The sequence below is a fragment of the Sardina pilchardus genome, chromosome 7 (genome assembly GCF_963854185.1).
Source record: "Sardina pilchardus chromosome 7, fSarPil1.1, whole genome shotgun sequence".
Lineage (NCBI taxonomy): Eukaryota > Metazoa > Chordata > Actinopteri > Clupeiformes > Clupeidae > Sardina > Sardina pilchardus.
In genome coordinates, this window is record NC_085000.1 from 9,615,820 (window position 1) to 9,638,387 (window position 22,568).

General features: G+C 50.0%; 2 protein-coding genes across 5 annotated transcripts in view; one reads left to right on the forward strand and one right to left on the reverse strand.

The window, feature by feature from the left end:
* The window catches only part of plcg1 (phospholipase C, gamma 1), a 42,361-nt gene extending 33,288 nt beyond the window's left edge, over nt 1–9,073 (forward strand). Inside the window, exons 25-33 of the mRNA XM_062540689.1 lie at nt 1,778–1,938; nt 2,235–2,331; nt 2,527–2,751; nt 3,090–3,238; nt 3,350–3,464; nt 3,745–3,906; nt 4,017–4,105; nt 4,552–4,814; nt 5,263–9,073. Of these exons, the coding sequence (XP_062396673.1) occupies nt 1,778–1,938; nt 2,235–2,331; nt 2,527–2,751; nt 3,090–3,238; nt 3,350–3,464; nt 3,745–3,906; nt 4,017–4,105; nt 4,552–4,814; nt 5,263–5,305 (1,304 nt within the window). The 3' untranslated portion in view covers nt 5,306–9,073. The remainder of the gene's footprint in view (nt 1–1,777; nt 1,939–2,234; nt 2,332–2,526; nt 2,752–3,089; nt 3,239–3,349; nt 3,465–3,744; nt 3,907–4,016; nt 4,106–4,551; nt 4,815–5,262) is intronic.
* Nucleotides 9,074–9,130: 57 nt separating this feature from the next.
* On the reverse strand, nt 9,131–22,418 carry zhx3b (zinc fingers and homeoboxes 3b). Of its 4 annotated transcripts, none has more exons than XR_009939814.1 (4): nt 22,179–22,418; nt 11,275–15,378; nt 10,023–10,092; nt 9,131–9,954 (listed from the first exon to the last, which is right to left on the reverse strand). XR_009939814.1 is itself a non-coding variant. In XM_062540690.1 (3 exons), the coding sequence occupies exons 2-3, from the start codon at nt 15,197–15,199 to the stop codon at nt 10,082–10,084; spliced, it is 3,936 nt and encodes a 1,311-aa protein (XP_062396674.1). In that variant the 5' UTR covers nt 15,200–15,378; nt 22,179–22,418; the 3' UTR covers nt 9,131–10,081. The 4 variants fall into 4 exon arrangements, 1 of the variants encoding a protein (XP_062396674.1); XR_009939812.1 differs by having other exon boundaries at nt 10,019–10,092; XR_009939813.1 differs by having other exon boundaries at nt 9,995–10,092.
* Between the last annotated feature and the right edge of the window lie 150 nt (nt 22,419–22,568).

Below are 22,568 nucleotides of genomic sequence, written 5' to 3' on the forward strand. Positions count from 1 at the left end.
AAGAGACTGCTGCACATTTTTGTGATGTCATCCTGCAGTTGCTGTATGAAATTAGTTGACGGTCATATTCAAATTGGCTGTGGCCACTTAATTTCCAGTAGGACGGCAACTCATTCCGTGACCATCAACTAATTTCACTCAGCAACCGTAGGATGACTTTACACACACACACACACACACACACACACACACACAGAAATCCTGTGATGCGCCTGCGTGCACCTTTCTAGAGAGAAGAGAGTTAGGGTCCTCAGTGCATCCGCTCCCTGCAGTCATCGTACCATCTGCTCTCTCATATCTTGCTGCCTCCTTTTCTTCTTTTTCTTCTGTCCATCTCTCTTCCTTTTCTTCTCTTTCTTCTGTCCATCTCTCTTCCTTTTCTTCTGTCTCTCATATGTCTGTCTCATCCTTTTCTTCAGCTTCTACTCAGAAGCTCTTCCTCTCTATCTGACATCTTCAACACTCTTTATCTGTCACTCTGACCACACAAACACCGCACATACACATGCACACATACACACACATTCTCAAAAACACTCAAGAGACATTTATAGATGCTTACACATTCTCTCTCTCGATCTCTCGATCTCTCGATCTCTCTCTCCCACACACACACACACACACACACACACACACACACATTTTGCATTCCCCCTTCATTGTTTCATGCATTTCTCCTTTCTCCATCTCTCAGTGGTTGTGATGTCCCCCCCTCCTCTGTCCCTGTTCTGCTGGCTACTCTATTAGATGACTGACTCCCCCCGGTGGCTCAGTAAGCTGCCTCTCTCAGAGCATATGCTCCAGTGCATGCTGCCATGCTCAGCTCATCTCCGCTCTGCTCAGACCCACTCCAGCCTCGCCCTAGACCCGCGCGTGCACTCATGCTGAAGGACACACGCTCGTCTGGGCTGTGCTCCCTGGTCTGAGGGGCTCGGACGCAGGCGCGCCGTCCACTTCTGGCTCTGGGGTTTTTCCGCTGTGTGTATGTTCATGGATCAGACGCGCTCAGCCCCACAGATGCAGTTGATTTGAAGGATGAGCTTGTTTCCTAACATGCCTCCTGGATGCACAGTGTCTATTGTTCTGTTGGAGAATACAGAGCATTTCTCTGAAACTGTAACTTCACTTTCTTAAGCCACAATTTGAATGGCTCCATTGTGTGCTTGGCTAGCTTGAACTCTCCTATGGGGGATTGTGTGTTTATGTGGTCTAAACTGCCCAAAGCTGGAGTAGATGCCCTTTCTGACCCTCTCTGTCTCTCTCTGTCTCTCTCTCTCTGTCTCTCTCTGACAAATATGTTTGCATTGCTAAAGCAGAACATTTAGACATACATTTACATAGAGAATGTTTGGTATACAGTACAATGCAAATATAAGTGCATCCAAAATGTGTATGTGTGTCTGTACGCATGCGTGTCTGTACGCATGCGTGTCTGTGTGTAGTTTTACAGATAGGTAAGTAAAAAAACAAATATATAATCACTGTCTTGCCTTATGGCATTCGTTGACATATTTGCCAGCAAGATCTGCTGTCTGTCCCTTCTGTCCAAGTAAGACTGCCACCATTTCCCGTTCCTCTAGATTTCGGAACCCTGGGATTAGGCTTGTAAGCCTGTCAAAGTATGACTTGCGTATGGTGGTATATTTCTCACAGTGAAGAAGAAAGTGCACCTCCGTCTCAACTCTCTCTCTCTCTCTCTCTCTCTCTCTCTCTCTCTCTCTCTCTCTCTCTCTCTCTCTCTCTCTCTCTCTCTCTCTCTCCCTCTCTCTGGGCGCAGTGGTCCGGCAAGAGGGGAAGGGCAGCCGGCCGTTCGTCTTCTCACTGGTCTCATCGGCCACACCGCGCTCGCCCGTCCTGGACATCGCCGCCAGCACTCAGGAGGAGCTTAAGGACTGGGTCATCAAGATCCGCGAGGTCACCATGACCTCTGAGGCGAAGGTCAGTAAAGCACATCATGGTCAACTAACACAGCACTGAATATTTCTGCAGATAAATTCAGGCAGTCTATTATCTTGTTTTGTGTCTCTACTAAAGCTAGCATAAGCTGCTTCCTGCCATTCATTGTATTATGTTATACCAGCAGGCTAGTCATTTGGGACAGAATTACTAATACAAGCTTGAAGGGTGGAACGTTTTGTTTCTTACTGGTGTTTTTGATGCTTCTATGTGTGTGGGATTAGAAAATGATTTTGGTAAACCAGTGTAGGCTTATGATGAAGTTGTGTGTCACATAGCTGGAAGAAGGGAAGATTATGGAGAGGAGGAAGAAGATCGCCTTGGAACTCTCGGACCTGGTCATCTATTGCCGGCCGGTTCCATTTGACGAAGACAGTAAGATCATCCTTTCTGCGTTCCACAGCCATCAGAATGTCATTATACAATACAATACACACACACACACACACACACACACACACACACACACACACACACACACACACACACACACACACACACACACACACACACACACACTCAGAATATTCTCTTATGCCTCCTAATGACTCCATGTGTGTGTGTGTGTAGAGATTGGATCGGAGCGTGCTTGCTTCCGGGACATGTCCTCCTTCCCAGAGACCAAGGCGGAGAAGTACGTGAACCGGATCAAGGGGAAGAAGTTCTTGCAGTACAACCGGCTGCAGCTGTCGCGCATCTACCCCAAGGGCCAGCGCCTGGACTCCTCCAACTACGACCCCTTACCCATGTGGCTGTGCGGCAGTCAGCTGGTGGCCCTCAACTTCCAGACCGCAGGTGAGTGCCACAAGTTGCTCCACTTCCACCTTCAGAGCAGGTGTGTGATTGTAGGGAGTGGTGCAGCAGGTGTGTTGCCGCTTGAGATACGGTTGTGTGAATACGGTTGTGTGAATACGGAGGTGTGAATCTTAGAGTGTTGCGAGTCCCTCACGGTCACTGCAGATAGAATCCTCTGTTGAGTGCCGCTCGTTTCATGCTACTTTTTCTGCCAAGTTACTTTGCTCAGGAAATTTTCTGATTTGTCCCCCTCAACTTTTGCTCCTCTCTCTGTCTGTCTCTCTGTGTGTGTGTGTGTGTGTGTGTGTGTGTGTGTGTGTGTGTGTGTGTCCGTCCAGATAAACCCATGCAGATGAACCAGGCCCTGTTCATGCTCAACGGCAGGAGCGGTTATGTCTTGCAGCCGACCATCATGAGGGACGATAATTTCGATCCGTTTGACCGCCACTCTCTCAGGGGCTTAGAGACCTTCACTCTGGTCATTGAGGTAAATATCAGATTCAGATCAGATTTGTGTCATTTCTTGTGATGGAAGTCAATAATCTGTCCTGGGACCGTTTCATATCTGACTATCCCATTTCCACATGTCACTATACAGGTGTTGGGGGCACGTCACCTACCCAAGCATGGCAGGGGCATCGTGTGTCCACTGATTGAGATCGAGGTGTGTGGGGCCGAGTATGACAGTGCCAAGCAGAAGACTGACTCAGAAGGTGAGGCTAACTTCAACTCTCGAGGACTCCACTACCCAGAATGCTGTTTGATTTAACACAGAGTTTAATGAACCTAGTGGATTGGTGGAGCAGGGTGCTAATAGCACCAAGATCATAAGTTTATTCCCAGAAATGTGTATCTGTCTAGGCCACACACATGACATTACATATACATTTTTATCAGTAGCTTAGTCATCTTTAATAAGAAAAAAAAGAAAATGCTTGTATTGGAATGAAATAAAACAAATTGTATTTCTTCTGTTTTGTTCCGTTCCACCAGCTGACAACGGCCTGAACCCCACTTGGCCGCGCAAATCCTTCCGCTTCACGGTCGGCAATCCTGCGTTTGCTTTCTTGCGCTTTGGCGTGTACGAGATCGACATGTTCAGTGACCAGAATTTCCTTGCCCAGGCCACCTTCCCAATCAATGGGCTCAAGACAGGTACCATATGACCACTGTGTGGTGTCCTGTCCATGGCTCTGTCCTTCTTCCTCCTCCATTAGTGTGCGAGTGGTTGCGTCACTCTAGGTCTGTCTTCCCTCTGTGCACAGGCTACCGGTCGGTCCCTTTGAAGAACAGCTATAATGAGGATCTGGAGCTGGCCACTCTGCTTGTCCACATGGAGATCGTCAGGGGACGGGTGAGGCTCCTCCTGACTTCTGTACGGCACCACAAACATAGAGAAATGTTTGCCGTCTCCCAGTGCTTCTAAAGGGGCATTGCAGTAATTTACAGTGTACTGTATTATCCACATGGCAGCGTTTTATGCAAGTTAAAAGAAACCAAACCATATTAATATAATGCCCCCGTTCATTAACTATAAGCTAAATCAATGTATAAGCTGCAGCTAATAGTTGGGAAATTACGGTACGATTCCTGTACAGTACTGACTAAGTGTTAATGTGTCCCTATGTACATTATGTACAAATAAGGATCGACTTGTGGTAATGTGTTTCTATGTACAGATGTATATTGTACGAATATACACATCATGCAGTATGTATATGAATGTACTGTATGTGATTGAGTAGAGGGACCTAAGGGTTTTGTACATTTCAACAACTCCCCCTCTCGTCTGCTGTGTAGCCCCATGAGAATGGTGACGTGAGCCCCTTCCTGGGCGCCTCCACTATGGGCCTGGCCAGCTACGTGGGCCGCGAGCGCACGGGCGAGTCCGGCTCCGTGTCCTCGGCCTCCTCCATGTCCCCTCTGCCCTCGTCGCCGGGCCAGGCGCTGGGCTACCGCGGCCGGGAAAACTCCTTCGAGTCGCGCTACCAGCCCCCGCTGGACGACTTCAGGGTGTCTCCGCAAGAAGCGCTGTTGGACCATGTGGACCCCCAGAACAGGAGGTGTGTGTGCGTGTGTGGTGGTGGATCATGTGTGTGTGTGTGGTTGATCTGTTTGTGTGGAAGGGCGGGGAGGTAGGATTGTGCGTGTGTGGTGGATGTCTGCTGTGTGTGTATCTGTTTGTATGTCTATGTCTTTGTTCATGTTTCAAGCATTCTTTTCCGCGTGTTTTTTGTAGATACAGATTACTAACATGCATCAATCAATGGCAGTGCTTGGTCATTTTGAGCTGCCTAGCCTAGTTTAGAATCGTGCATGTCATGACATGGCCTTGCGATGTGGTGTACTGGTGCAGGTGTTGACAGGACTCAGCTGTGATGCAAACCTTTCTTCTTCTTTCTCATCTCATCTCCTCTTCCTCTCTTCTCTCCCTCTCTTCTCTTCCTCTCCTCTCTCCCTCTCTTCTCTGTCCTCTCCTCTCTCCCTCTCTTCTCTGTCCTCTCCCCTCAGGCTGATGCGGCGGACCCGAGTGGGCGGAGAGAATCGAGTCTAGATGGAGCGGCGACGTCGATGAGACGCCCCCGGCCGCCGTCCCGGGCTCTTGCTCGCTCGCTCTCCCTCCCTCCCTCTCTCTCCCGCTCCGCTCGCTCTCTTGTCTCCGCCGGTGCCGACGATGTCATGGACTGCTGTGAAAATTGTTTCTATGGAAACGTCGCCAGAGCTTTTGGCCCACATTTCAGGCAGATCTCCCCTCCGTGTGTGTGTGTGTGTGTGTGTGTGTGTGCTCCCCCCTCTTCCTGCCTCTCTCTCCAGCCAATCAGCACCTACACACCCCCTTTCCACATAAACATGCACACACACACATACACACACACACATGCACGCACACACACACATACACACACACACAACCTCGACTGGACAGACGGTGGGGCTGGAGGTAGGAGCGGATGGAAGCGGGGAGCGACGCGGTCGTGGAAAGTGCAAACTGAGCAGGCCAGAGTGGAGCCGTTGCCTGAACGGAGGACCACAAAGAGCGATGGAAACGCAGCAGTGTGTGTGTGTTTCCCCAAGTTTGGGTTGTTGTTTTTTTTTGTTTTGTAATTTTTTCCCCCCTTTTCTCTGGCATATATAAGTATATATAGATTTCTATATAAATATATTTATTTCAGCTTTGCTGTCTACCAGAGAACAGACATAGCTGACCTGCTCTCAAAGAGCCCTTTTTTTCTTATTTTTTTGTTTTTATTGATATTTTTTGTGTTATTTAAACCTTAGTTTTAACCTCTCATAATGTGACACCTTTCCTTTTTTTACTTTTGAAACTCTTCAGACCATGTGCCCTTTTTAAACACAAGGGTTTTTCTCACCCCTCTCTGGTGAGAGACGTCCGGTAGCGTCCGGCCTGTCCCTGAGCACACATTAGTGCTGTTTTTTTCCTCTTTCGTTTTCCTTTTTTTTTTTTTTAACCAGAGGGGGGAAAAACCAGAGCGACTGTCTGAAAAGAAGCTCAGGAAGAGGATACTGCCTGTTTGTGTTGGACGCCACTGGTTTCAGGAAGAAACAGAAACAGGGGAGAGCGCAGGACTTTTCTGGCATCGGCTTCTCCTCTTCCCATCGCGCCTCCCACATGGCCAGACTCTCCATTGGTTTCTCCCTCTCTGTTTTTTTTTTTTTTTTTACATTTTTTTTTATTTTTTGTGTTTGCGTTGTGTTGCGTAAGGCAGGTTGTCCGGATGCGGATAGTGGTGAACTAGCCACGACTTTGCTCTGCTCTGCGCTAACTCTCAGCGTAGCTGTTGTGCCACAAGGCCAGGCCACTCGGAGGACGCTGTTGCACACTCATCTCTAACTCAGTCAGTATGGCAGCGCACTCTGTAAAATACTATGTTGAGTTCTACAAGGTTTATTTTAGTTTCTTTTTTCTCTCTCTCTTCTCAACCTTTGCCAACAGCGAGGACAAAATATCCAATGGTGTTTTTTACTGCTGAGAATACCATCAGAAGTATATTGTGTGTGTATATATACCTAAATCTCATCTTAAACCCCCAGCGAAAACCTATTACTGTTAATGAGTCCATTTATCATGGGAATGATCGCAGCTTATTTTAGGTTGCTGGGAATACTTTTCCTGTATGTATTTTGTTTCCCTCAGCGTTTGAGACCATTTAGTGCGGCAGCATTTTGTGTTCTGTGTTTGCTTTTAAAAAAAAGAGCCCTTTTCTCCTCCTTCGCTTCTGATGAGTATTGCACTCTCTCTAATGCCTTTCATGGAAGACTTTTACCTATTACTAACAGAAAGACTTCAGCCATGTTTATAATGCTTGTGTGTTGTGAAATATGCCAAGGAACAGTAGTGCAAGCACAGAAAAGAGCGCCTCATTTGACCTTGGCTTTTGCCAGATGATTTTACACCAAAAAAATGAAATGAAATGAAATAAATAAGAGCAGTATTGCAAAATGAGGGACCAAATAGAATGACTAATGGTGCACTGAACAAAGTGAGCCGAGTGAGTGGTGACCGTTTTTTATTTTATTTTTTATAATTATTTTTTCTCCCCTAAATCAAATCCACTCATTTCTGTAGGTTAGGTGGACCAAAAATTAGGTTAGCCAGTAAAATATGATTTATATTCCAGTTTTTGTATTTTTGTGCCATTCTGACATGAAATTGCCTGCTTTGCATTGAAGTGTGTTTTATAACCGTGAAAAAAAGTGTGAAAGCATCAGCTTGACTGGTGACTACCGCAATGACCGGTGATTAGATAGTTTTGGATCTACAAGCGCCACACAGGACGAAATACCCAAGCTCCGAACTCTGCAGTTGCTGTCTTCAGCCTACAGAGGTCATGAAGGAAGCCCTACAAGCACTCAAGTGGTGTGGGCACTTGCAAACGGGCATCTTAATTCCTTTAATGAAAACGTTGCTGACACTATTAATTCTCGGTTGAAACTGTCATGGACAGTTTGGTAGGTACACCCACATACACCTGTGGTTCATACGTGTAACAAACAGCAGCAGACTTTCATATGATCGGGACACAGATAGCGATGCTTAATGTATCTTCATTTTACAAACCTGGTAATTTTCCACACTTTCAATATGATTAAAGCTCGTCCCCACTACATAACCATGGGAATTCTAACTGGCCAACTGTATATAATAGTGCTATTGGAGGAGTATGACTAGTTGGAGGTTTGGGAATGAATAAATCATGTGCGTACAATCACTGCAACATCGTTATAAACATAAAACTGCTTCACCTGCATAACCAGGTGATGAACATGTTCAACACAGAGAACACATAACCTTATGTTAGTTATTCCTCATCACGTATGGATCACAAGACGACTGCTTGGATGGACAACCCATGGAAATGGCCTGACTCTGCTGTCTGCTGTTTGTTTGTGGACATCAGGGTCATCAAGTGTCAACAGTCAGAACAAATCTTCAATTCAGTTTAATTTATGGTGCCACTAACAATTGAAATAGTCCCAAGGGGATTCACTGGCCCCTTCAGCAAGCACTAAGGGGCCAGTGGGCTCCAGGGAGGGGCCGATCACAGGGTGTCCCAATCTTGTGCACTTCCCTCCCCAAGGGAGCAAGTGAGCTAGAGCCGGAGTTGGCTGCAGTGTGGACCTTCATCTCATTCGTTCATTTACTCCTCCATGTCACGTCATGGTCTACATGGGCCGTGTTGACTTGTGCTGGCTTGCAGCCTCTTTATATGGGCTACTGGTTTAGTTCCTATGTTATGTGCTATTTATGACCAGTGAATACAATACTTATAGAAAAACAATACAAAATATACAAAATTCCAGCCTTCAACCTATGTGTTTTGACATTAGCACGAGTGAAAGAAAATATACAAAAGGGCAATGTTGATTGTTTTTGTTTGTTTTGAATGTTTAAAATTGCTCAACCACACTTGCCCATGTCCTCCTTTGGGATTTCAGTTTCTCTTTTGTGTTCCTTGTCGCGCTCCCCAACCCCAGTCTGCTTCAAATAGCTGTAATGTAGTCTACTGCATTGGCTTCCATGTGCCTCGGTGTACATATGCACACATATTTATAAATACACACCCACAGGAATCTCCTTTTCAATATATATAAAACAGACATAGATATATGTATATATCTATATCGGTTTTGTTCTCCCCTCATGGTCACACTTTCTTTTGTTACTGAAGCTCTTTACGAAGCCTTTTCTGTAATGTGCCTATGCTATGCGGGGAGAAGACGGGGAAGTATACATTTTAATTTTGCCTTTCATAAGAAACATATTCAAGCCTGAAAATTAAATAAAGTACTTATTCAACTATCATGTGTGGCCTCATTCATCGGGTCTGGGAGAATGTGTGTGCTAAAGAGACAATCATTTCACGTTAACCTTTTTATTCTGCAAATAATATCTGTAAAAATTATACAAGCCTAAGTATTTTTTTTATGAACCGATAAGCTGGTTTTGACACTTTTAACAGCCGTGATGTTTTTTTTTTATTATTATTACAGATGTTTTATTTTTCTTATGAAAAGAAAAATCCAAGAAAAATGTAACCATCAAGGATGTGCCATAGTCCAGTGCTAAAACCGTACGAAATATGGATACATGTGTCCATGGCGCCCCTTTTGTCAGTCATGGTTTTAAAAAACAAAAACAAAAAACAAAAAAACACAAAACAGAAAAGCTCATTGAGAGCTGTGCAGTTGACATTACGTACCCCATAACTATGTCTCCTAGAAACAGACACTCCTTTAACACAACAGGTAAACCTCTCTGGTCCACATCTGTACAGTCCAAATAATGCTTCTCTTCTTTCCTCTGTTTTTTTTCTCTTTGTCTTTCTTTCCCTCTTTTGCTCTCTCCATCCCAAACGCAAAGCCTCAGTTCCCTCTGTGTCTCCCCCTTCCTCTGCAGCAGGATCGGAGGGGAGACCCCTCCCCAGATTCAGATGGGTATGGAGGCTGGTGTTGACCGGGGGGAAGGTGTGGGCCGGGGGGCTTAAACCGGGTGGGTCCGAGTCTGTCCAGCGATCCCATTACAATCACATCTGCTGTCATGACACACACGCACACACGCACACACATACACACACACACATACACAGTCACTCACTCTCCCGGTAAAGGCCACCAATACTGTACATCCCTCGGGGCGATCTCACTTTCTCTCCCTCACACACGCACATGCATACGCACATGCACACACACACACACACACACACACACACACACACACACACACACACACACACACACACACACACACACACACACACACTTTCTCTTGCGCTCAGTCACTCACACAAGGCCTCTGGCGCACGCCTCCTCAGGCCACTTCTGTGAAACAAACAAACAAACAGGAACATTACTTGTGGTGCAGCGACAAACATGACAAAACAACATGGTGAAAAATATGTCGGTCTAAAATCAGCGCAAGAAATCCAGTCGCCCACAAGTGCCGCTAAATCCACGCCCATAAACATGGGCATTACCATGACCAAAACATAGCACTTCATTTCAGGACAAATGACATCAACTTCCTCCACCTCTGACACTTTCCCGACAACAGCATGTCCATGTAAACAAACAAGGAGATACAAGGAAGCCCATGTGTTCAGATCCCACTAATGTCTCCATAAGTCGTCATTATTTGACATGGCCTGTAATGGCCCACTTCATTTATTTATCTGATATCGCATTTCCAGTGTGTGGTCTGTCAGGAGTCATTTACCAGATGTGTGTGGACATAATTATACACACACGCACATTTTTTTGCAGCCTTTGCTTCTGTAAGCTATTCCCCTGATGCGTAGCGGAACATGAAAGTGCAATCATATACACATCTGTTGCATAATCTCAGCAATATAGGCTGCATAGTCTTTTGGAGCGCACAGGACGCATGTAGTTTGCGCATAGCAGTCTATTGTGTTGTGTTGTTTAGGTCGGCCACTGGCCGTCTCTAGGAAAAGGATTACGCCTCATTCACACCAGATGCGTGCCAGACGCGAGCCACGTGTGCTGTGTCTCCATTCCGTCACTGCCGCGTTGCAGGTGTGTGTATTCACACCAGGAACATCTCTGATGCCGAGCTGCTACTCTACTTTTCACAAGACCGCTTCTGACACATTTGTCTCTTGCCAAAAAAATTAAAAACAGGCGCCACCTCTACTCTCTAGCTGACTGGCGGTTGCAGCTCAAGACGCACTGGAGACGAACGTCTCACACAGAGGTTGTGTGAAAACTCGAACCCATTAACATGGCCACCAAAACTAAAACAGGACAGGTAACGTAACCGCCAGGTATACGCCAAGCATCTGCTGTGAATGAGGGATCATGGGAAAGGTGGAGATAGGGCTAACACCACATGTCTTGTTTGAAATTGTGAACAACCTGAATAGTATTTCTGTTAGAATCAGGTGATACAGGTGTGAGGTGAAAAGGACATGTGGGGAAAAAACCCATGTGCACAGACATTTTTTTTAAGGATAATTTGCAATTCAGAGCCAAATCATGACTAACCTTGTTTTGGATTTGTTGATTTCACGTCTGCAGTCATGGTCTTCTCAGAGTCGTGGGTGGAGGAAGTGGAAGAGGCGGTGGTGGCGGCGGTGGTGGTGGTGGTGCTGGTGGTGCTGGCAGGTGGCGACTGCTCCATCTTCTCCTCGCTCACACTCCCTTGGTCCTGCTGGGCCACTGCTGCTGGAGCAGGAGCTCCATCCACCTTGGACTCCTCCTTCACCTTCACCTTCTCCTTCTCCACCTCCCCCGCTGTCGCTGTCGCAGTCGCAGTCGCAGTTGCAGTCCCAGCGCTGCCCTCCTCCACCACCTCCTCCTCCTTCTTGGCCGCCAGCAGCAACGGAGCTCTGTTGGTGAACCACCGGCGGACCAGGTCCTCCGTCAGGCCGCTGCCCTTGGCCAGCTCCTTCACCTGGGTCTCGTCCAGCGCCCCGCGGGCCTCCAGGTGCTCCTTCAGCACGTCCAGGTTGGCCTTCTGGTAGTCCTCCTCCTCCACCATGGTCTGGTAGCTCTCCAGCCACTTCAGCTGCCCGTTCTTGAGCACGTAGCGGCAGTCGCCGAACCAGCGCACCACCTCGGGTCTCGGCAGGCCCGTCCGGGCCATCAGCTCGTCGTACTGCGGGCTGCCCGGCCACTGCGTGCGAGCGAACGCCTGCTTCAGCGCGTGGAGCTGGTCGGCCGTTTTCTTGCCGCGGTACGGGGTCGAGGGGACGGGGATGGGCGACGTGGCCGGGGCAGGCGCCGGAGAGGCCGTTTTGGGATGGTCAGCCTGGACCGGCAGATTGGCCTCGCCCTCTTTCCCGCTGGACTCGGTCACTTTCAGCATTTTCAGGTTAATCTTGATGGGGTTGACCTTAGGAGCGTCGTCTTTCTGTTTCTCCTCTTTGACTTGCAGCGATGACGACAGCGATGATGCAGCGTCTCCACCCGAATGCTCGTCGATGCTCATCTTCTCCTCCTTGACCTCCTCCTTCACAGGCTCGCTCTTCTGCAGCCCTTCCTCCGCGCAGGCCTCGGCCTCCTCCTTCTCCTCCTTCTGCGCCTTCTCCGCCTCCTCTTTCTTCTTCTCGGCCGCGGCCCGTTTCCGCCGCTCGGCGAACCAGCCGTGGATCTCGCGCCGCGTCATCTTGGTCTCCTGCCTCAGCCGGTCCACCTCCTCGGACGACGGCTCGGGGTCCAGCAGGAAGCTGGCCTCCAGGGCCACCAGCTGGTGGGGCTCGCGCTCCTTGTAGCGGATGGCCGTGAAGTCGGGGGACGGGGGCCGAGGCGGTCGCCGTGATGGAGTGGTGGGAGACGTGGTCTGCTGCTGCTGCTGCGGAGGAGGGCTTGTTGGGGTCGGCGGGGGCGTCTTGGGTCGCTCTGCGGAGGACACCACCGGTGTGTCTGACGAACCGGCGCTGGGGCCAGACGCGGGACCGGGCGAGGCGGTTTTGTCTGCGCCCGACGCTTGGCCTCCCGTGCTCGTGCGCGGCCCCTTGAGGTTCCGGAAGTGGTAGCGGCGGTCGCTGAACCACTTGCGAACCTCGCGCACCGACAGGCCCGTCAGACTGGTCAGGCGGTTGACCTCGTCCTGGTTGGGGAACTGGTTGTTGAGGAAGCTCTGCTTCAGGGCCGACAGCTGCTCCTGGGACTTCTTGTTCTGCTTGGAGTTGGCGTCCAGGAAGCTGGAGAGGCTGCGGGAGTTGGGGGTGGTGGACGCGCTGGCGGAGGGTGATGATGCCGCAGCTGCAGTCGGCGTCTCTCCTTTCTTGCCACTGCTGCTGCTGATGCTGCTGCTGTGGCCACTGGGGGTGGGGGTGGGGGTGCGGGTGGTGGTGGGGGTGGTGGTGACGGTTGTGGACGCGGCTGTGTTTGCAGCCGTGGCACTGGCGCTGTTTGTGTTGGCGGTAGTGGTGCTCGCACTGGTGGTGGTGGTGGGGTTGGTGGTGGTGGCGGTGGTGAGGCTGGTGCCATTGCTCTTGCCGTCTGTCTTCCCGTCACTCTTGGCGTCAGGACTGGCTTTGCGGTCAGTGCTCGTCTTTATGTCAGGGGAGGCTTTGCCGTCATTAGTATTTTTCACAGTGCTGCTGCTGTCCTTACCATTGCTGCCACTCTTGACATCCTGGTTGGTTTTAGTATTGGCGACACTGGGTGCAGTGCCTTTGCCGTTCACCGCGCTCTTGCCGTTTTCAGTGCTTTTGTTGCCGTTATTGGTTTTAGCTGTGATGCTGTTAATGTTGTTACCGCTGATGATGCTAGTTTTGCCATTGCTGTTGTTGTTGCTGATGGTGGTGGTGATGATGGTGCCTACACCAGTGCTAATCACACTCATCTGACTGCCACTGTTCCTGCTGTTGGACCTGCTGCTGCTGCTGCTACTGATGATGCTGCTGGAGCTGCTGGCGTTACTGGAGCTGCTGCTGCTGACGCTTCCGTTGCTGCTGCTGCTGCTGCAGATGGTGTAGTTGAGACTGCTGCTGCTCCCCACCGTGCCCACCACCATGCTGACGCCCTTATCGGCCACCAGGGCGGCGGCAGGCCTGGCCTGCATCATGGGCTTGGTGGCACTCTGTGGCTTGGGGGTGACCGCCAGGGCCACGGGGGCGCTGGTGACCTGGATGCCGTTAGCCATCATGGGCTGCGTGACGATCACGCCTCCCTGGCTCACCAGGCTGCCCTGGAGGAATTGCGGGAGGCCGGCGGCGCCCAGCGAGGCGGGCAGGACCGTGAAGGTCTGCTGGGCCGTGCCGTGGTGGGTCTGTCGGCCCACCGTCGTGTGGTGGTGATGGCCCGACGGAGGCGCCGTCTGAATGATGGTGTTGAACATCTTCCTGCGGGCCTCCTCGATCTCCTCCGGTGACCAGCTGATGCCTTGCTTCAGCCTCTGCGCCGTGAACCAGATCTTGATCTGCTCCTCGGGGTACTTGGTGACCACGGTCAGGTAGCAGAGCTCGGCCTTCGTCGGGTAGGGGAACTTGCTGAAGGAGGTCTTGAGGAAACTGCTGTTGTCCATGGCGGCGTTGTACGTGGGAATGCTGCTGAGAGGGATCATGACCTTGGGCAGGTTCTTGGAGCTGTGGCTGGAGGAGGAGGAGGAGGAGGGCGAGGAGGACATGGTGATGGGCGTGGAGTGCTGGTGGAGGTTCCGGTTCTGGACCACCGACACCACCTGCGTGACGGCCGTCTTGAGAATGGGCAGAGCCCCGGAGCCGTTGACTATCTGGATGGCGGATGGTAACGTCACTTTGCTCGTCGAGCCGTTGTGGACGATGGTGGGCACGTGCGTAACAGTAACAGAAGGCAGGTCTTTCCTCTCGCTCGGCCTGCCGGTGCCGGCGACGACGGTCACCCCGGCCTCCAGCCTCGAGTCGTCCGTGCCGGAGTGCGACACCACGATCCTCTTGTGCTCCGATTTGCCCCTCAGCATCTTCATGATGGGCGTCTTGGTGATGGAGATCTCCGAGTCCGACTTGGGGGAGAGGAGGCTGTCGCCGGGGCCGAGGATGAGGCTCTGCTCCACGATGACCTTGCGCTCGCGCTTCCTGAGCTGCAGCGTGGTGGTGACCGTGCTGGGGTGCACGCGGGCGTTGTGGAGGGCCAGGCCCTCGAACTTGGCCGCCGTCACCCCGCAGTCCACGCAGTGGAAGCTCGGGTCCGACCGGAACTCCGGGTGGCCGCTGTAGACGTGATCCAGGAACAGGTTCAGGTCCGGGGTTTCGAAGTTGCACGGCCTACAGGTGTAGGTGCCCCCGTCTTTCAGGGCGTCACCCGAGTCGTGCCTGGAAGGCTCGCCAAGGTCAAGGTAGCCCTGACCGTACAAGTCCTCTCGGGATGCGTAGGCACTGTCCTTAGTCGCTATGCAAGGCAGGTCGTGCTCAACGTCATCCCTCATATGCATGGTCTTCACCGGGATCATGCAAGGAATGGTTGACTTCCGCTTGCTAGCCATGGCTGCAGCCAAAAAGCTGGGTGGACTAGAAGACTGGTTTTCTGTGCACTTGCAGTATGGTGGTTCGCAGAGTTATGGATTGGCCATAGAGACAGGTCTGTGATGCTGCCTGGCTGCCAGGCCACTCAATCCATCAGCTGTGCTCTTCTGATGTTAGATCCAGGCATCAGTAAAGAAACCTGTGGATAAAGGGAAAAGGAAATTCATTAAATAAATGTTGTTCTCAACATTCAAAAAGACAGCAGTACGACCTTACTCACTGAGGGAACAATTAAAGTGGAGTTAATATTAGGTGGAAGGTTATGAGACACGTCCCCTTAAATAGCACAATTATATCAGTAGAACTTATGCAATGTATACATTACTACAATTAAGTAAAACAAACAAAACTCAAACAATCACATACATAACAACATGCATGGTAATACTTAACAAAATACAAAAACAAATACAACTTTTAAAAGTAGCATTATAATCTCTCTACTCTCATAACAAAACGTGTTCTTTTCCTTTGGAATGATATATGATAGGCTATGTCAGCAGCAAAGCATTTGGCTCAGCATTGAATATATCAATGGGGCGTTAAAACACGTTGAGCTTTTGTGAGCCAAGGCCAACTGTGGTCCGGTGATCTATTTGTGTCACGTCTAACGACTAAATCCCCACTTATCCCATCCACAGAACCTGACTTCTATGGAGATGTCTTCCTAAACAACAGACACTTCAGACGGCTCTTTTATGGTCTCTCATTCTGTCTGTTAGAGCTAGACTGTGAGCCGTCCTTCCCCCTCGAGGCTACTACAGTCACCATACCCTGGAAAGCATGGTCCACCTACTTCTCTAGGACAGGACCACAGACAGATGAGATCACAGTGTCGCATAGTATACACTTTAGGCAATAATTGCTTTTCGTACTACTTCTATGAAATGCAGGAAATGACCTACAAAAGAGGCTTGACCCCCCCCCCCCCCCCCACAACACCCACACTAGGCCGTAAAAAGTGTTGTGAAATAGTCAACCCCAGACCCAACACCACACCCCACCCAACCAATCATAATACCACAAATGAACACATGAACACAAACATCCCCCCAAACACACTAAGTTTTTGGCCGCTAGTCGTCCGTAACACAAATGCATAGTTTCACCCCCCCCCACCCCCCCAAAAAGGTCTGAGCACATCTGCTAAAATCACAGAACACTGTGGTGAACATGATGTGCTCATCTGGAAAGCCTGGCTTCCTACACCACTGGATCTTTGCGTGACAACAGACCGATAACCGATTCTGCCTTCGCCTGTTTTTCACACACCTTTCCTGCCTCCCGCACAGCTGCCAGGCTTTGCTAAAAAAAATATAGGTCACCACCATCTTACTCCCTAATCCTAGTTTGCGGTATCCAAACACGTTCGCTTGTTCTGCCAACAGGAAGGTTACGGTAGATTTAATCAGCACAGGTTTGTCCCAGCAACAGGCACAGCTCAAAGGTAGACCGCATATGAATGATGCCTATTTTCCAGCACTGATGAGGGAAGATATATCATGACTGAACACATCACGTGCTTGCTTTCCTCCTGATTTTGCGTTATTGACCAGACAACTACTATGAGCGTGCTCTGCACTCCATTTCTTCCTCACAGCAAGTGTATCAAGATGTGATCTCAAGTGCTTTAGCCTTCTGTCGCTGTCGAGCACTTTGGAGAATCAGAATTAATGGCTTCCGTATGGTATGGAGAGAAAAAAAAGGAGAGCCGTTAAACGCTCTTAAGTCTGACAAGGCCCCTGAGTGAGGCCTAACCAGACCAACAGGGTTGAGCCTGCTGCTAGGCACAGTTTTGGCTTTTGCCAAGACATCTGTTGATTAGCTGACAGTTAAATTCTATGTGGTATAGCAGACAGAGAGACCCCCTAGAGATCCATGACTACCTCCTCTAGCTTTTCTTGCCCAAGCCACCTGCAGAGAGTGAAAAAAGGGGTGTCATAAAACTCAAGAAGAGAACAACAAACCGAACAGTGCTTTAACAAATACCCCTGCAGGCTTGAACAGTACGGAGCGTGGTGCCAATAACCGGCTGGGGTTTGGGCTCCGTGGCTCACTGCTGTTACGGCGGAGATCGAAGTCAGCGCCTCCTGTGATCAATGCCAGGAATTCTAGGACGCACAGGCCGGCACAAAAAGACTTGTTGTCTCTTGCGACACAAACATCTAACTTCTGTTTTTGTTTAGTTCTATTCCTTGTTTGTTTGTTTTTTCCCCCAACTCCTCAGGAGTACACGAGGCTGATTGCAGGAGGAGGTCACTTGTTTGCGACAAGCGGGAACCGGCGTGTCATGGCGGGGCGGGTAGGAGACGGAGGAGACCGTGGCCCGCGCCCAACAAAGAAATATTCGCCGTTCTCTCCCTCTCTTTCGTCGCTGGCGGAACTGCCCTTCCGTTAGGCCTTACTGCCCTACTGCCACTCGGTTCTGCATGAGGGGGCACGGCCCTGCCAAGACTTGAGAGTCACATGACCAGCACAAAAGGGTTGTGGGGTGGGCAGGGCTTACCATCCATCACGTGGGCCAGAGCCCTAAGGGAGAAAGAGAGAGAGACAGAGAGAAAGAGAGAGAGAGGGAAAGAGAGAGGGTGAGCAAACGAGGGAGAAGAAGGCGAGTGGGGGATGGGCGAGAGGACTGGGTCGAGAGTGTTGGTGTGTGTGTGAGTGTGTGTGTGTGAGGGGGTGTGGGGGGGCGGTGTGTGTCTGTGTGAGAAGGAGTGTGAATGGGGGGGGTGTTAACTGTCGCAGCGCAGAGGAAGGGGCAAGGTGTTTCAAGCAAGAATTTTCTGCCCTGATACCCCCCCCCACCACCACCACCACATACCCCCCTATACACACCTCCCTACAGCTTTTCTACCTCTACCCCCACAACAATCACACACGGTCGTTCTCTCCCTATTTCGCTCTCCCTTCCTCCCTCCCTCCCTCCCTTCCCCCCCCTCCCTCCCTCCTCCTCTCTGGCGTACTTCGAAGCCTCTGGAATGTTCTGCTGTGAGCACTGGAGCCAGTGGACAACCTAGGAGCCGCGCTGCATTCTGTGTGCTTAACCAGTCTCCAGCATTGCCAGCAAGCCCAGGGGTAATGGCCACCAACACGCTCCTGGGCCAAATCTGAATCCTATCAAACTCTCACGCCGACCTCACTGTAAAGGGCGGCGAGGCCTACGCATTTCTGAAAATCAGACAATTTGCAAACCTACGACTGACCCGAGGGTCAAAAGAGGCGTCTGCGCGCTTGCATAAAGGAGTAAATATCAGATGGGTAAAAATGAACAATAAAAAGGTATGAGCGAAGTCACCAAGTTGAGCGAGTGGTCAACCATGAACAGCCTACGCCACACATGGCGTGGGATGGTCTGGCGAGTCATATCCGCAAGTGTGCTTCATCGCTAAACTCAGCAGACAGCCACATCTCAGAGAATGCAGTGAGTCATCATCATTAGCCAAAGCAATGTTGTTGTCCTCATGCTTATATACAAAAGCACAAACAAAAGACTGTTAAAAGACAAATAAACAAACAGAGATGAAAGTATCAACTAAACCAAAAACGGAATCACAACTCTTGCGCGACTCAACCGGACATGATATCATGGGGCCTTCACGTTGCTGGTTCTAAGTTGAAGCCTACATGACCACTGGGCATAGTTTGAGGCCTGTTTGGTGTGTCACCCCCCCCCCTCTCCTCCTCCCCCCAGGCCCTCAGTGAGAGGAGAAGTGGCCCGACGCGGAGTGGATTGTTTTTGTCCCCTTCGGAGCACATAAATAAGCCATGTCACATGTCCTGTGTGTCTCTCAATCATAACACACTGGCCGGTCTCTGTAGCCGCGCCTCGCCGTAGGTGCCAATTTTAGAAGCTGGGCAGTGACGGGGCCGTGTTGACGGCGTCTCTAGGAAGAGTCGTCGGCGTCGTCGTCGTCGTCGCGCCGTCCGTGCGTCTACGTTGAATTTTATTTACTTCCCCCCCAAAACGTCTCACAAGCATTTCTACCCCAAGACTAGCGTCTGGCCTGCTGACGTGAAGTACACTGGTGTGTTTGTCCATTTGTGTGGGTGAGCTGTAGCCACTCCAACAATCCGCCTGCCTGACCGCCCGACTGCATGGCTCACCCCTCCCCCACTCTCCCTCCATTTCCCTCTCTCAACAAGTTCAGCGCGGTCTGTTGGGAGACAGGTCGGCAGCGCCACTGGTGTGTTACTATCCCCATGGCAACCGGCCGTCCTACCCCCCCCTCCCCTTTTCCCCTTCCTACCGACTACTCCCCCTCACCCCCCAGACTCCCTCTCTCTCTCGCTCTCTCTCTCACACACACATACACACACACACACACACACACGTACACACACACACACACACACACGTACACACACACACAAGCACTCACATAGTAGTCACCCCACACACAGGCACACAAACACACACAGAGTGAGGCTTGCTGGACGGTTGGCTGGGTTCTCGCTGGGTTGTTTATTCCCCACACTCCTGCGAGCGGTGACTCCCGTCCGAGTCCCAGCCCTGCTCCTATTTCAGCGCTGCGTTTGGCGGTGTCCGTGTCTCCAAGGTGTGGTCGTCCTCGCCGTCACACTTTATCATCTACGCTGGGCAACTCGCTCTCTTTTTTCCCCCTTCTTGTTTCCCTTGGTTTTTAAACCTCTCTCTCTAGGTCTTTGTGTACCATTGAGGACCTAGGGCCGCCTCATTTGAGCAAGGGGTTGTTTACTTCCATCTACGCCTGGCCCACAAGACGACACAACATGTCACCACACTTAAGCTGGTTGGCATGTACACAGAGCTAGATCTACCAACCCTGTATTTGCTACCCACCCACCCCAACACTCACTCAAAGACACACACACACACACACACACACTCACCAAGATGGCCCCTTAAAAGATAGGCCTTGTATAGCCTTACAGTGACACGGCGCGTTATGGCAGACTGATCTGATATTGAAAACGAATGAACCAACGAACAAGAAATAATCAACCCAACAGAAATTATACTAGTACAGTTAGGGCTGTGTCCAGTTTGGAAACTATTTTTCTTTTTTTTAACGGTGTGTGTGAGAGAGGGAGAGAGAGAAAGAGAGGGGCCATCTATGGCCACCTCAGGCGTAAAGGCTCAGTTGTTAAAAAGGAAGGGGAGGGAGGGAGGGAGAGGTGGAAGGGGGGCGGTGGTGGAGGAGGAGGAGGAGGAGGGAAGGGAAGGGAGGTGGGGGGGAGAGAAAAAAATGGCGGCACACCACGCGCTCCGCTGTCCAACCTAAAATGGCTGACATCACAGCCTCTTATCCAGCGAGACACTGCAACGCCAGCTCCTGCTGACCAAAACCGCTAGCTCAGGATGCACGAGTGAGCAAGCGAGTGGGCAAGAGAGAGAGAAGGCGAGCGAGGGAGTGAACGCAATCACCCGCGCCCCTGCTTCCCAGGACTGCTGGCGCAGTCCGCCATCAATTGAACCTGCTCCCGGGCCCTGGTCCACCGCATAGGTGGGACGGTTCTGAAATGACAGTACCTGAGCAGGGGAGAAGGCTGACAGCAGGTCACTCTCCAAAGCAACACTGTCCCCTAAAATATTCAACATCAACTGAGGCGCTAAGCCCCAATTCACTTCAACTAACTAGAGTAGGCCTTCATCTAAAATACATGATATAAGGTCATAAAATCAGAGATCAAAACAAACGCTCAGAGGGAGTGAAACTTGTATGTTACCATAGCATCAATATGGTATTTTGCCAAGGAGGCCATGTGCTCCTTTCAGCTGGCTTATCATTCAAGCGCTCTAGTACAGTGCCTATGCAATGCCACATTTGCATACATTTCATCTCCCTCTCTCCAGATTTGTCTATCATCATAACCACCGCTGATCTCTGTAGTGCTCCAACCTGAACTGACCCTAGAGAAATAATCTGGGTTATCCACTGAACTGGCTGACTGGGGTCCCTCAAACGTGGGTGTCCCATACAGCCATAATCTGGTCATTAATCTAATGTGCATCACACCCAGGGATGAAAGAGTAAGGCGGTGCAAAACCCTGAATGTCTGACTCGTTTTCATATACAATCATACAGGGGGTGTGGCAGGTTACATGTCATAACAGAGAGGAATAGGAGCTGCTGTGGGTACATTTGTGTTTTGAGCAAAGCAGCCCTGTCTGTCTCTCAGTTAAAAAAAGTTCAGTGGAAAAAATCATGGACCAAGTGACACCCTTTGGATGCAGGGGAACAGTTACATCACAACTGACAGAAACAACATGCAAGCTTGTAAATACTTCTAAAGGTAAACAGTAAAGCATCATCATAAAGCAAATATTTTTTTAGCACTAGGACATAGATGTTAACAACCAACACTTAATGACATGTTCTAATGTTTATAAAGTACAATAATAAATGCATGCACCCAGATAAATCAAAATTTGAGTCATCCACGGTCTGCAAAAAAAAAGCAACAGAGCGTGATTTATCGGGACACTATCAATCCTACATTGTGGTTTTTACCAAAAACGAAGTTGTGGCAACCTCGTGTGCTTGTCGTGTTGCTGAAAGAGTGAGGGTGCATTAAATCCAGGGAGGTTTTTGTGTGGTTACGGGGTAACATCCCGTTGAAACCAACATCGGAAACCCCGATATTATTACTTGGAGCAAAACAGGCGCGAGGTGTCCATCTGCTGAAGTTTCAGTCTCGGAGGCAGTGGTTAAACGGCCCTCGGAAAACAGTTAAGCAACCTAATAGAAACGATAGAAAAATACTATACCCCAAAACTAGACTCGGCGCCCCCCACCTACTGTCGCCATTTTACACAAGCGACTTCATGTAGCCAGTCAACTAGCTAAATTGGCCCTGCGTAGCTCTACGAAGGTAACGTTAGCTAGCTTGCGGTTATAACTTAGTCCCAGTAGCTGCACAGAAACAGTGTTTCGGATGTTAAACACAGATCTAACTTACCGTGCACTTGATCCAGCAGATGTGGCAGAAGAAATCGACAACAAACAGCAAGCTCACCAGTAGAATAAGTAAATAAATAATTTACATGAGATTTAGGTACCCTTTGATGCCAACTGAAGTGGGGTGGAACTTCTCTCGTAGGTGCTCGTTGTAACAGTGATATTGGCCACCAGGGCAGGGGAGCGACAATGGCCCCCTCGTTCTTGTTTATTACGAATCGATCTCGGCAGAAAGAGAAGGGAAAAGAAACTACGACGTACGTACCCAGGGTTGGAGCACGTGATCCTGAGCGTCACTGGCTACCAAACCTCTGGTCGGCATGAGCTCATGGACAGACTCAGAGGTGAAGTTAGTTATGGGAACACAGTCATCCTCTTTGTTCTGTCCAGT